This window comes from Convolutriloba macropyga, chromosome 10 (assembly GCF_964194025.1).
Source record: "Convolutriloba macropyga chromosome 10, txConMacr16.3, whole genome shotgun sequence".
Taxonomy (NCBI): domain Eukaryota; kingdom Metazoa; phylum Xenacoelomorpha; order Acoela; family Convolutidae; genus Convolutriloba; species Convolutriloba macropyga.
Window position 1 is genome coordinate 18,700,937 of NC_134477.1, and position 13,392 is coordinate 18,714,328.

At 34.2% G+C, this 13,392-nt stretch overlaps 1 protein-coding gene across 2 annotated transcripts in view; it reads left to right on the forward strand.

Moving 5' to 3' along the window:
* The first annotated feature begins 4,856 nt into the window (after positions 1–4,856).
* Positions 4,857–13,392, forward strand: part of LOC142348342 (uncharacterized) — a 39,403-nt gene continuing 30,867 nt past the window's right edge. The window contains exons 1-2 of one of the 2 annotated variants that reach the window (XM_075399656.1): positions 4,857–5,190; positions 5,527–5,556. In XM_075399656.1, coding sequence (XP_075255771.1) covers positions 5,026–5,190; positions 5,527–5,556 — 195 coding nt within the window. In that variant the 5' untranslated portion in view covers positions 4,857–5,025. The remainder of the gene's footprint in view (positions 5,191–5,526; positions 5,557–13,392) is intronic. The other variant, XM_075399657.1, reaches the window with a different exon arrangement.

Consider the following 13,392-nt stretch of genomic DNA (forward strand, 5'->3'; position numbering starts at 1 on the left):
AGAAGGCGAAAAAAGTTTATATTGCATGTATAAAAAATTTCAGCAAAAAAATTAAAATCCTGCAAATATTTGTTCAACGCAATGATCTTCCCAAATGGTCAACCCGTTACTTATTCAATGCTAAAACAAGTTGTTACAATAAATCATTATTGCAACAATTCATCAAAAAAATTATTTAAAAAACTCGTTTTTGTACAGAAAATAGAAAGAAAGCAAGTTTTTCAAAATGTAAGAAAAATATACAGCTAATATCTGGTCAAAACTTAAATATGCTTAATTGTTTTTCCCAGGTAGAAAGCTCAGACAACTAACTTTTGAAATGGACTGCTCAAATTTTTATATTTTTTACCAACTTGAATTTTTGTTTTATCAAATCAATTCAATATTTACACTTTTTTTCACGTTACTGTTGAGTTCGTTTAGATTACTGTACGTTTATTGATTCTCGCCAAAAGTCCGATAAAACAGTAAATGTTGTGGCAAAACGCAAAACATTTTTTCCGCAGTGAGAGGTCTCTGTCTGTATCTTCTAGTAACTTTTTAAAAAAATCTACAAAAATGACACAAATTTAAAAAATTTCTCGCAGTTCATCAATAGCAATAACAAAGTTAAATCAAATTTTGTTCTCCACGTTTTTTCTCTTTCCAAAAACAAAGAAAACTGGCGTTATCAATTAACTAAATATTCTAAATACGCTTAATGTGAAAGAAATATACATCAGAACATTCTTTTGCAGTCGTTTCTGCTGGTTCTCTCACAATTTTGTTCATTCCGACAGTTCACGGAATCTCCTTGCTATCAAACCTACTGTGCTGGAGTCAGTTCAAAGATTTTTTTTTCAATTTGACAAGAAAATCTTACTATAAATTTGGCTAAACCCGTATTTATAAAAAATTATTTTTATAGGCATGGAAAAAGTTCTGTCTTTTTACCACTGGAAAAAAATAGGTCTAAAAATTTTGTACTTTTCTTGCTATTTGCATATATCACCTTCACACACTTTGATCATTTTGCTATTAAATTTCTCCCGGAATTTTTTTTTGCTTTTTCTTTCCGGATTTAAATTTGTTAAAGGATCCACTTTCCTCAGAAACTTTGAATTACTGATGGGTCACTCCATTAAGATTGGTTTTCTTCATAGTGCCTAATTGAACAAAATACATTTGAAAAGAGAAATTGTTTTATTGAAAAACTTCATCAAGTAAAATGTTGTATCTTTATAGATCTTTGCAAACATCAATTTTTAAAGAATATGGCAAATTTTAGCACCACATATAGTCAACTAATGTGATGAAGCTGCCAGAGTTTGGACAAAAATGGCGCTCAGTTTGAAAGGTGACAAGAAAAGTGATGAAAATGGTAACTTTTCAAATTTTTTGTTAGACGGTTATAGAAATTTTTACTATGTAGATTGATCTAATAGTAATTGCCGTTTTGGTCAGGTTTTGAATATGAAAAGTGACTTCTGGTTTTGTGATATTTCAATCATAATGATATTCCTCAATTTTTGGCTGATCTTTTTGTGAGAAATCAATAACTTCGGTTTTACCTCCGTTCGATGTTAACGTATTCTGCTCGATATAATTTTTGAGTTTTTTTTGGAAAAACTGTTAATTTTTGATAGAAGTTATTTATCTAGTTTGGAGTGAGATATGATACATGTGCCATCTGCGTCTTGTAAAACTTTTTAGCATTTCATTTTTCCGGAGAAAACATTAATATACATTATAAAAATCAAGGGACTGTTCCCTGGAGATCTCCCTTTGCATCCAATTCTGCATTACCATCTCTGCTTTTCTTCAAACAAACTGATCAAGAAATCAACACAATGGTTTTTTATCGATTTTCTAGATTTCTGCCAACATACCAGTTGAACTTGAAGATTGCTGAAGGAGAAGCCAGTTCTTTAATAGAAGTATCAGTGATTCCGTTTGAGTTGTTTATACTGCCTTGATTTGAAAAAGTTGACTTCCTTTACTTATTTTTTTTGTAACTCCTAAAGTAGTGTAAATAAAAACTTTCTAAAAAGCTTGCTGTAATTAGAACTGGGCTTGTTAATCAGCCCCTATCACAGTCGTTGTTTACAGTGAAAACAGTGTGAAGTGCTGAAATTCATTTCAACAGTTTCTGTTTTCTTCTACTTTTGCAAAACATCCTATTTGGAATGTCTTATATATATATATATATATATATATATATATATATATATGCATATAGGTATAATAAGAAAAACTTAAAAATGTTAGAATTCGTCTTTTGCGCGGAATTACTTAACTCACTGCTAACTAAAAAAGCGACTAAAATGTTAAGTGGGTACTTGAGTTATATAACAAAATGAGAGGACGAAATCTTACACTTTTAAGGCAGACCCGAGTTGGGCTCCTTTTACAGCCTTGAAGTATAAAGAGCTAGAGCTACTCATTTCTGCGCGCGAAGTAGGCTTACCTATATCTCTCTCACTAACCGACTCAGTAAAACACTGAAGATATAATTCAATTATAACGATGTATAAAAGAGTTAACACCGGAGTCAGAGATATACACATCGTGCAACTACTCTATTAGACTGATTATAGTTAGTGAAGTTAGCGCTATATGAAAAGAATAGTGTTTTCTTAGTCTCTGATTGGTTGAAGGTGTACATCCAGTATTTCTACTGCTACATCCATCCGGGGTTAAGAGTTTTAAATCCGAATCTGTAAGTTGTAGCAGAATTACGTTGGATGAGTGATATTCGTTGTAGAAGAAAGTGAAGAGTCGTTGAAGTAAGATTGTGACTTGTGCCGTCCTCTGGAGTCCCTGTCAGTAGTGTGTTGACTAGTGTCGTCACTAAGGTGTCCACTTCAAATTTGGAGTCAGTGGAGGTGCCAGTTACAGGGTTTGCTGGCCAGTAATGTCAGTCCTCTTATAGTACCCAATTGTCTCGGTAGTGAGAGTTTGTTCCCAGATGCAGGATCGCGTGTAGTCTGTAGTCTCTCTGGTTGTAATCCTTTCCTGTTGAATAGAAGAGCTTTGTAAATCTCTAGTCAATTCTGAGGTTCTATAGATTCTATAGTTCTCTCTCTAATTTTTCAGCATAAACTCTATGTGACCCATTGTGTTCAGCATGCATTCTTGTCTTCCCTTTTGTAAAACAAGTTTCGGCTTTCTTCGGTGATTGCATAGTTGCTGCAAAAATCCCAATTGCTAATCAATTTTGACTCAACCTATCTTTGAAATCCAGAAAGAACTTATCTACTTCTTTGTTTGGGTACATTTTTCTAATCGTTTTGGCAAAAATTCAAAGTCTTCGCGGTCGAGAATTCATCGGAGTCGGTAGTTCCCAAAAAATTTCATTGTGATGTCACTGTGATCAACAACCATGAAAATCACAATGGTATATATATACATATATATATATATATATATATATATATATATATATATATATATATACTTGTTATTGCCATTTTTTTATGATCTAAGTTTTAACCTAAGATTTGTCAGGAGGTAATTACAATAAGCAATTTTAGATCAAAATTGATTACACAAGCGACAGTATACATCGATATGTGTTTTCTGCGCTGGTGTGAAACCTATGGAAAAATCTTTTTGTTGTTTTTTCCACGCCTTAAGTCACTAATTACCGCGCATCACTTTTTTTCAACCTTTGAATTTTAAACTAGCTAGGGTATTTCTAAATGGAAATAAGTGAAAGTATGCTTAATTGGTGATTATTTTCGGAAGTTTTTCTCTTGATACTAGATGTGGATTAAGAAGACAGTTAACATTTTTGCCATTACCCAGAGCCAGCACTGTCCAATAGAATATTTAATCTTCGGATTAGGTCTCAAGTGAATTTTTTTATTTATAAAAATTCGTTAACTAAAATTTTAGGCGAATTAAAATGCCCAGAATTGAGTTTTGTTTATCCGTGAATGCTAGTTTAAAAAAATTAGGCGATTTTATAATAAATAAATTAATTATTTCCACGTTTTGCTTAACTCTCTTCAACCGTGGAATATGGATACAATAAATTGATGATGGTGGCAAAATATTTTCACTAGTTTCCACAAATTGCGAATTTTAATTAAATTTGCATTTTGCATGGGTCACGTAATGTTGAGTTGCCTATGCAACCTATTGATTCTATAGGAGTAAGCTGGATCTTATTAAGTAGAAAAGGAAAAAAATAATGTTGAGGAGAAAAAGATATCGCTTCATCTATTTTGTAATAAAAAAATTATAGTCGACTGTTTTAGAATAGGTTTACTCAAATAGTCGGCTCTAATAGGAATAAAATAATTTACTCCTTTGACTTCTCTCAGATTTTTTCGTGTCAGGTAATTAGTTGGTTCTCTTTTAATATGCTAAGACTATTTAGTTGTTTTTTTTTATCATAAATAAATTAGGATTCGATTATGCGTCAAAACATAATTCTACACGTCAGTTTGCAATATTTGGTTTTTATGAGCAGTTGATAGAACAATAAAGTTGATCTTGAAGTTTACGACAAAGTCGAAATAACCCTCATAATTTTTCGCCACCGTCGTCATCTTTTTAAAACCGAACGAACCGATTTTTTTGGTGTCAAAACAACATTTTCTACGTCAAACACACAATTTTCTACTCGTCAATTTGTGTCAAATACAATAATTCTCATTTGCTTTTTTGTTTCAGGGTTGGCTGAAAAAATTGTGCACCAAATAAGCACACATCATATTTACGGAATGCTATATTTGGTAAAGAATTGAAACATATCCTAACCCTCAATGCAATGGATTGAGATGCAACATAGTATAAAAACACCTGCTGAACTGTTTGTGTATATCAGCTTTGATTGTGTTCATGCATTTTCAACTCAACTCTCTTTTAAACAACAAACAAACCATACATCTCAAGCTAAAACATATCGATGTATAAGAAATGCACACATACGCACTCGTTTTTCAAAGTAAGCCATATAATATTTTGAAGTATAAATTGTGTTCATTATTCGATAGTTCCTGTGCTTGACCACTTTTCGTGACTTAATTAACTCTCAAAATGACAGCAGCAAACACAGCTCTAGCTGCAGAGTCGGTAACAGCTATGGGGTCCAAAACTGATTTGCTACAAGCTCCCCCAAGTCGGTCTGGTGCTGGTAACAATCCCCCGGGCAGCGCGGGGGGCGGCGGGTCATCAGTAGCCGGAAGTGACGATTACGCACAGGTGACTTAACAACTAGTTACTAATAGTTATGATTAGCTATAACAGTATGTGTTTCTTCTGGTGTGGTTATTAAATTGACCTGATAAGTGATTTTTCATGACAATGATTGACAGATCTTTTTGTTCTGGAGAGAGTTTTTAAGATCAGAGTAAATCAAACATTACTGTGTTACATTTATCGACGTGATAAATAGTGGTTGAGTTCTTTTAAAGTTTACATTTGGTCAAACACTTTAATATCGAATTCAAATACTATCTCTTATTCAGAAACTAAATTTATGCTCCAAGTAAAATCGAAAAATTTACAACTGATTGTAAATTTTGTTTTTAAATTTAGTTTCCAATTATGACAGACGCCGAATTCAAGGTAAAGTTGGCCACGAAATGTCATTCTTTGTCATATCAAACTCTGATTTTTTTATGAGGCAAAACATCAGCACATTCACTATGCTCAAGTCACTTTCATTTCAGTTATTTTTGTTTTCAATCGTTCACTTTCACATTTTAGTTGTTAATCAAGCGATTAGATAACTTATAATAAACTAGATTTACGAGCTTCAAGATATAGCATGTTGTTCATGTGGTGATTAAAATTTTAATTAGAGTAGAATTCAATTCTTTAAATTTTGTTTTTAAAATTTCCTGAATGACATGATTCGTTATTGTAATAAAAATTTCTTTCGTTGTTTTCCGTGAATTTGGAAAAGTACAGATCAGCTGGCAGCTAATAGAGTGTACAATTTCAAAATATGGATGGATATTCGAAATACTGTACTGACAATCTGCCAAAAAAAATTGTGCAAGGTTTTTATATAGAGCTGGGGTACCAAATGAGCTGATCAAAAACAGAAAACTGAAATCAATAAGACCAATTTTTATTGTTTTTATAATTGCCCTTATGTCTTGGGTTGAACTCAAAAAATTATACTTCAAACTGTTTACTAATTTAATTGGAAAACTCAATCAACAAAAATTTGTAAGATCTATTCTAGACAAAAGGACTTTAATAATTTCTTGGTAATCACTAAAGATTCGTTAACAAACTTTCATTTGAAGTCATGTGAAAGTTTCCTTTGAGTTTTTTTCTTTATTGCTGACTTTTTCTTGCATATCGTCCGTGATTAGAAAAATCTTCAGCTTTGTGTTTTTTGGTAAATTGTAAAAAATACTTTATTACGTAATGCCTCCACCAGGGACAAGAATCAATCGAAAAAATATTTTCTAGCACAAAAGATTGAAATATATTGTCTACTAGAAATATCTTGTTGGTGGAAACATTAAATATCTCATCAGTTAAAAGTGAGAAACGTACTTGAAAACAAAGTTTTAAATTATTAAGACAATTTAATACATAATTAGGAAATGAGTGTTTAAATGGTTAATTGAACAAATGATTTTAATTTTTTTAAATATCATCACAGAAAACAATGAACTCATCCGCTGCCATTTTCCCCGATACTTGAGAAACATAGTCAAAATTGCATCAAATTCAACTTGCAACAGCCGGAAGTTTTCTTACTTTTTCTCTCAATGCAATGCATTGTGTATCCAATCTTGTGAAAATCATTCGAGATATGAGCAGTTTATCACTCAATTTATTAAATTATAAGTTTTTAAAAAATAATCCTTGAATATTGAACTTGTATGTTCCTACCAGTTAATCAATTAACTCCTTCTTTCTTAAAGTTTTGTTATTCAACTATCCAAAAGATATCAGATTATCTCATATAAATCTGTTTTTCAAAACTTAAAAGATTTTGAGACATAGTTTCGACAACAAAACACAGAAAACGTCCACACTCAAAATCCATCGGCCAAAGTAGAAAACAATGCAATCCGCCAGAATGTAGAGATTATAACACAGAAGAACTTGATGCCCAGGGAATTCTTCTGCTAAAGGCTGAATATAAAGCGTGAAAGAAAGAGTATTTTTGATCCGACAGAGTTTTAAGGCTAAAATTTTTTGAGAGAAGGACAATTTGACTAGGCATTCCCACGGGATATCAACACTTTCCAAAATATTACTATAAACACTCCTCAAATTATATTTTACTATCTTTTTTCGTTGCATATATTATACTTCATGTGCATCCGTCATTTGGAATCACTAATCTTTCTTTTGTGTTACAGTTCACGTTAACCTGTATTGTCTGGTAACCTATGTATTTTTAAATTAATCTCTTAAGTGCGAATACAAAAAAAGTTAGAAAAGAACGTTAAGCTAAACAAAGCTAACAGTCACTGATTGTTGTCGAATACGAGTTCTTTTCTTCGCATCACAATTATTATTTTAATTTTCGTTATTGTTATTACTTCTATACTACTTCTATCATTATTATTATTATTATTATTATTATTATTATTATTATTATTATTATTATTATTATAATTATTATTATTATTATTATTATTATTATTATTATTATTATGATTATTACTATTATTATTATTATTATTATTATTATTATTATTATTATTATTATTATTTTTTATTATTATTATTATTATTATTATTATATATATTATTATTAGTATTATTATTATTATTATTGTTATTTTTATTATTATTATTATTATTATTATTATTATTATTATTGTTATTACTATTATTATTATTATTATTATTATTATTATTATTATTATTATTATTGTTATTATTATTATTATTTTTATTATTAATGACATATATAGACTGATTATCAGTACTGTAACCAAGCCCTAAAAGTATTAATTTATAAACTCTCGTTTTTTATATGTTAAATAACTAACGCTATGTAAATAAGTTCATACACTCCAAATGGAGTAAGTGTTGTTGCTCAGTTCACGCCTGCTAGACAGGTTATGCAAGCTGCCATTGAGTCACACTATGACTCAGTTGCAGACGAAATTTAACACGTTAAGAAACGGTCGATATTCGTGGCCAAGTAATTCAAGTGTTAGAGTGTTATCTCTTTTCAACAAGATTAGATCACCAATCTATCAAATTACACATTGGAAGAAATTCCTTCCAAATTTAGCAAAATAGAGATTACACAATCTCCTATTCAAATACTCCAATCGGAGACAAGATCTCCTATTCACCTAAACACATCAGAGTCAAGTATACAACTTACTCCAAACGGAGAGTCAGTCATACAGACCGAACTCCCGGATTACATGGCGCAGTCAACATCGCCTAAAACTGCCTTGGGAACTTCAGTATTCTGGGAATCAGGCGGGAACCCTCCCTCCGAATGGAGCTTCTGGTTTGGGACCCTAAAAATGGCCATAATGGCCAGAGATAATCTCGTAGTAGACAAACTACTAAAACTCAAACCATCGAGAGCCGAACTGTTCTACCCAACTCTACCAACCTACGAGGGAGGACCCGTTTGAAGGTGAAACGGTAGACGAAAAACGCCAAAGAGAGCAAAGAAACGAAAAAAGGAAGGTAGATTGGGAGAACGAGTGCAAACAAGTAGAATTTAGAGGACCCATGATAGATCGCACTCCTTGGGACGAAGCAGACTTAAAGGTCAAGAGTCTCATCTATCTCTCTTTGGGCACGGAAGGTTGCAGAACATTCCACCAAAGAAACCCTCATACAAAGATAGAACGATGCACTACCAACGAATTAGTACACGAACTATCATTAACATTTACACGTCCGAGGAACACAACCTTCGACAGATTCCAGTTTTTCCGCGCGCTACAGCAGAGCAACGAATCCCTGGAAACTTTCTATAGCCGACTCAGAGAACTTGGCTCACACGCAAAACTAGAGAATCTCGAAGAAGATCTAGTTGAAGACTTGTTTATTTCAACATGCATAGCTCCAACATACAAATGGAACTCTTATCAGAAGTAAGAACACCACAACAAGTCCTCAACTACGCAATTAACCGTGAAAGAGGACAAACCAATCAACAAGAGATCCAAAAGGCTCACTCCAATTGGAGCACGGTGTCCTATGTACGACAAAATAAACCAAGAAACAACTTGACACAACAGAATCAAAAAGTAACACCATGTAGAAAATGCGGGAACACTTTCAGCATGCCACATCTCCAGATATGTCTCTGACATTTTGCCTCACAATGCACTGCCAAAATGCCTGAAAGAAGACCTGTTCGCAATCAACAACGGACAACACCCGGCCAATACGCAACACCCCAAACACGAAAAGTCAGACACGTAAAACAAGAAGAACAACGAGAAGATTCAACCGAGGAAAGCATAGACGCAGAGGCCGCTCTATACATAAAAGAGCTCCACGAGGATTGTGCCAACATCAACCTAATCCAGCCAACGGAATTCATTCCACAAACAAACAAACAAATCAACAAACATACAAACGGAGAATTCTGGGTTGAAACAACAACAAGAACAGAAAAAATCTACTGGCTTGCGGATACAGGATCCCCACTGTCGTTTATAAACAAACAAAAAGCCATAGAACTCGTAGAAAAAATCAACAATCCGGAAATACACACGTATAAAAATGACACAAAAAACAGATGTTTCAACAACAACGACATCGAAATCAAAGATGTGCTCCATTTGGATCTACAATCCGGCTCATGGACTGCCAAGCAATGCAGAATACTAATAGTGGAAAATAAAACAAACAACATTATGGGACGTGACGTGTTGGCCAAACTCGGAATTACACTGAAAGCACAGAAACCACAGGGTAAGCAAATTCAAAAAATTTTCAACATCCAAACGGAGATTAACATAATTAAGTGGACAGTTCACAAATATCCACACCTATGTACACGATTAGGTCGGTCAAAGAACCATATTGCCAAATCCGTGTTCAAACAAAATTATACTCCATCCCCACACAAAGGTCGAAGAGTACCATTACACCTATTAGACAAAGTAGAAATTGAACTAAAGAAACTAATAGACGACGGACAAATAATAAAAATCGAAAAATGCCCCCGACATCTTATTTGTGAGCCCGGTAGTAATTACAGTGAAGAAAGACAAAAGCGTCAAAATAGACTTAGACTCGAAAAAACAAAACGGGGCCTTACACAAAAACAAATATCAAATGCAAAGCATTGATCATTTAATAGACTCGGTAGCAATATATATCTCCGAACAGAAAAAACCTACCTGAAAAATACTTTTTCTCCAAAATTGACTTAAAATACGCATACAGCCAAATCCCACTGGATGAAAAAATACAAAAACACTGCAATTTCAACATATTAGGAGGCCGGGCAACAGGTGCTTACCGATTCGTAAATGGATTTCATGGCCTAACAGAAATGCCGGCAACATTCCAAAAAACAATTGATAAAACACTTCAAAACATTACAACAAAATTCGCATTCCTCGACGACATACTAGTCATAACAAAAGGCAACCTACAAGAGCATGAACACGAACTAGACAAAATATTGGAAAAACTAAAGTAAGAAAATTTGGCTATAAACCTACAAAAATGCGAGTTCGAAAAAGAAGACATAGTATGGCTAGGTTTCAAAGTTACTCCAAATGGAGTAACACCAACAAAGCCCAAATGCGATGCAATACTAAATTTGGAACACCCCAAAACCCTTAAACAACTTGGATCGTTTATGGGATGCATACACCATCTCATAAAGTTTTTACCTAACCTCGCACAGTTATCCGAACCGTTGAGACCATTGTTATCAAAAGCTATCACAAAATCTCAAAACAAAATCGATTGGAAAGACATCCATACAGAAGCTTTCAAAAATGTAAAAACACAAATACAAAATATTAATGAAAACAAACACTTCGACACAAATAAAGAAACGCGAGCCCGCTGCGGCGCAAGCTAAAAAGGACTCGGAGCCTGTCTTGAACAAAAACACGGAACCAGCTGGCAACCAAAGGCATATGCCAGCAGATTTTTAAATAAACTAGAAGAACGCTATAGCACAAATGAATTGGAACTATTAGCAGTAGTATGGTCACTCGAACACTTTAAATATTACCTATATGGTTCACAATTTTTACTCCAAACGGATCACCAAGCACTCCTTTCAGCCCTGAAAGAAAATAGAGGAAACAAAACGCACCAAAGTAGATTAACCCGATGGGTAGATCACCTTCTCCCATTTCACTTTACAGCCGAACATGTACCAGGAAAAAACATGGGTTTTGCTGACTATTTAAGCCAAAACCCATCCGGTAAAGCACCCAAGCCAAAAACAGAGGACAACAACTTTGTAATAAACACAATAGATCAAATCACATTTAATCTAATTAAGAACGATTTAACTCCAAATGGAGCAAACGTATACAACGCAGACACAAAACAAGACAATCTAAATGACGTCATATCTTATAACCAAACACACAGCGATCAAAACAACGCGTTTAGCCTTAATTCACACAGCTTTCAGTCGCACTCATTTCAACCTCATTTATTAACTCCTTCCAAATTGAATCGACGAAAATCTGTTTACAATTCTGAAATAGTCGCAATAACAACGCGAAATAATCCCAACAAAGATACGTATTCAATCGCGATTCAAAAACGGTTTCGAGCCCCTAACAAAAAACAATTACTCCAAATGGAGACGGATAATCCCCTACCCAAAACCTTAGTCAACTCCAGCACTCAAACAGAGTGCTCCTCAAACAAAGGACGCGGTCTTGACCCTATTGACCCATCAAAACACCCAGAATTATTTACCGCCCATGCCGATACCCCCACCCCAGCTTATCGAGAAAACCTCAACAAAGTGTTTAATGAGGAATTTTTTGCCGAAGCATCAAGTAAAGAACTTAAACCCATTATCGATCTGGTAATCGCAAAAAACTGGGAAGAACTCAAAAAAGTCAACCCCATATAATATCGAATCCGTCGAGATTGATTCGTTTCGCCCTCGAACTGTCTAGTTTATGATAACCGAATAGTTATACCTAACAAGTTAAAGTTATTGGTACTCGATGCTATTCATCGGTAACAGCCTGGTCATGCAGGCATGCTAGCGCTGGCCAAACTAGTCTGGTGGCCCCACATCCATTCGGATATCACGTCCAAAGCACAAGGATGCAAACACTGTACGGATAAAGGTATAAACCTCAAAGCCTTAATATCAAAAAACAACCTAGGCTCACTTCCTAACTTATTTGAACGAAATCAAAAAATCCAAATGGATTTTGCAGGCCCAATCCCATTTAAAGAAAATACACAAAAGAACTATATCTTTGTCACAGTAGACCGACTATCTAGGTATCCACACGCAGAAATATTTCACAACTGCGACACAGATACAGCCATAGACTATCTCGAACGATACTGTAAACAACATGGTATACCAATGTCGATAAGATGCGATCAAGCACAAGCATTCAAGGCAAAAGAATTTGAAATTTTCTGTAAAAACAAAAACATAAAATTAATACTAGTTCCAGCCGGAGACCACAGGGGAACATGTATAGTCGAACGATTAATACAAACAATAAAACGTCCATTAGCGGTACTAGACATATACCCCAACTGGAGTAACGAAACGCTAAGTAGTAGATTAGCAAATATAATAGAAAACATACGCCTAATCCCTAACAAAACAACAAAAACAACGCCCTTCGAAGCGCGTTACGGTCGAAAACCAAACACGGAATTATCCAATATAGTAACTAAACCTTCCCCAAAACAACTTATCATACAAAAAACTCAAAATACGTTGTTTAGACAAAAAGTTGCTACGCCACAACGTCCTCACACAAGAAGAAATGTGGAGGCGAGACGGCCTTTCCGAAGACGAATTCGACATACAATACGCTACAACACCCCAGAACACAACAACTCCACCGGAGACAGACACAACAACCCCACTGGAGATAGATTCGGAAAACCTACCGCTAGCACAATCGCAACCACGTAAGATATCTCCTTCCGAAATTCACTTCTCCATTGGAGATAAAACCACAAAAATATTATATAATAAGAAAAACGTAGCACGCAAAACAATCGTGCGAAAAGCTAAGGAACCAAGACCAACTTTAGCACCACAATGGAACATTATACCAGACGGTACAATAACTGACTATTCTCCACACACAATAACCTTAGATACACCAAGGAGAAAAAACACAGTAATAAGAAAAAATGACATAGCTATAGCTACAGAAACTAAACCACTGCCACCTCCAGAGCAAAAACCTAGACTAATACACATGGTCGCATGTAAAACCGTACGCGAATATAACAGAAACCAAGAAAAAATACGTA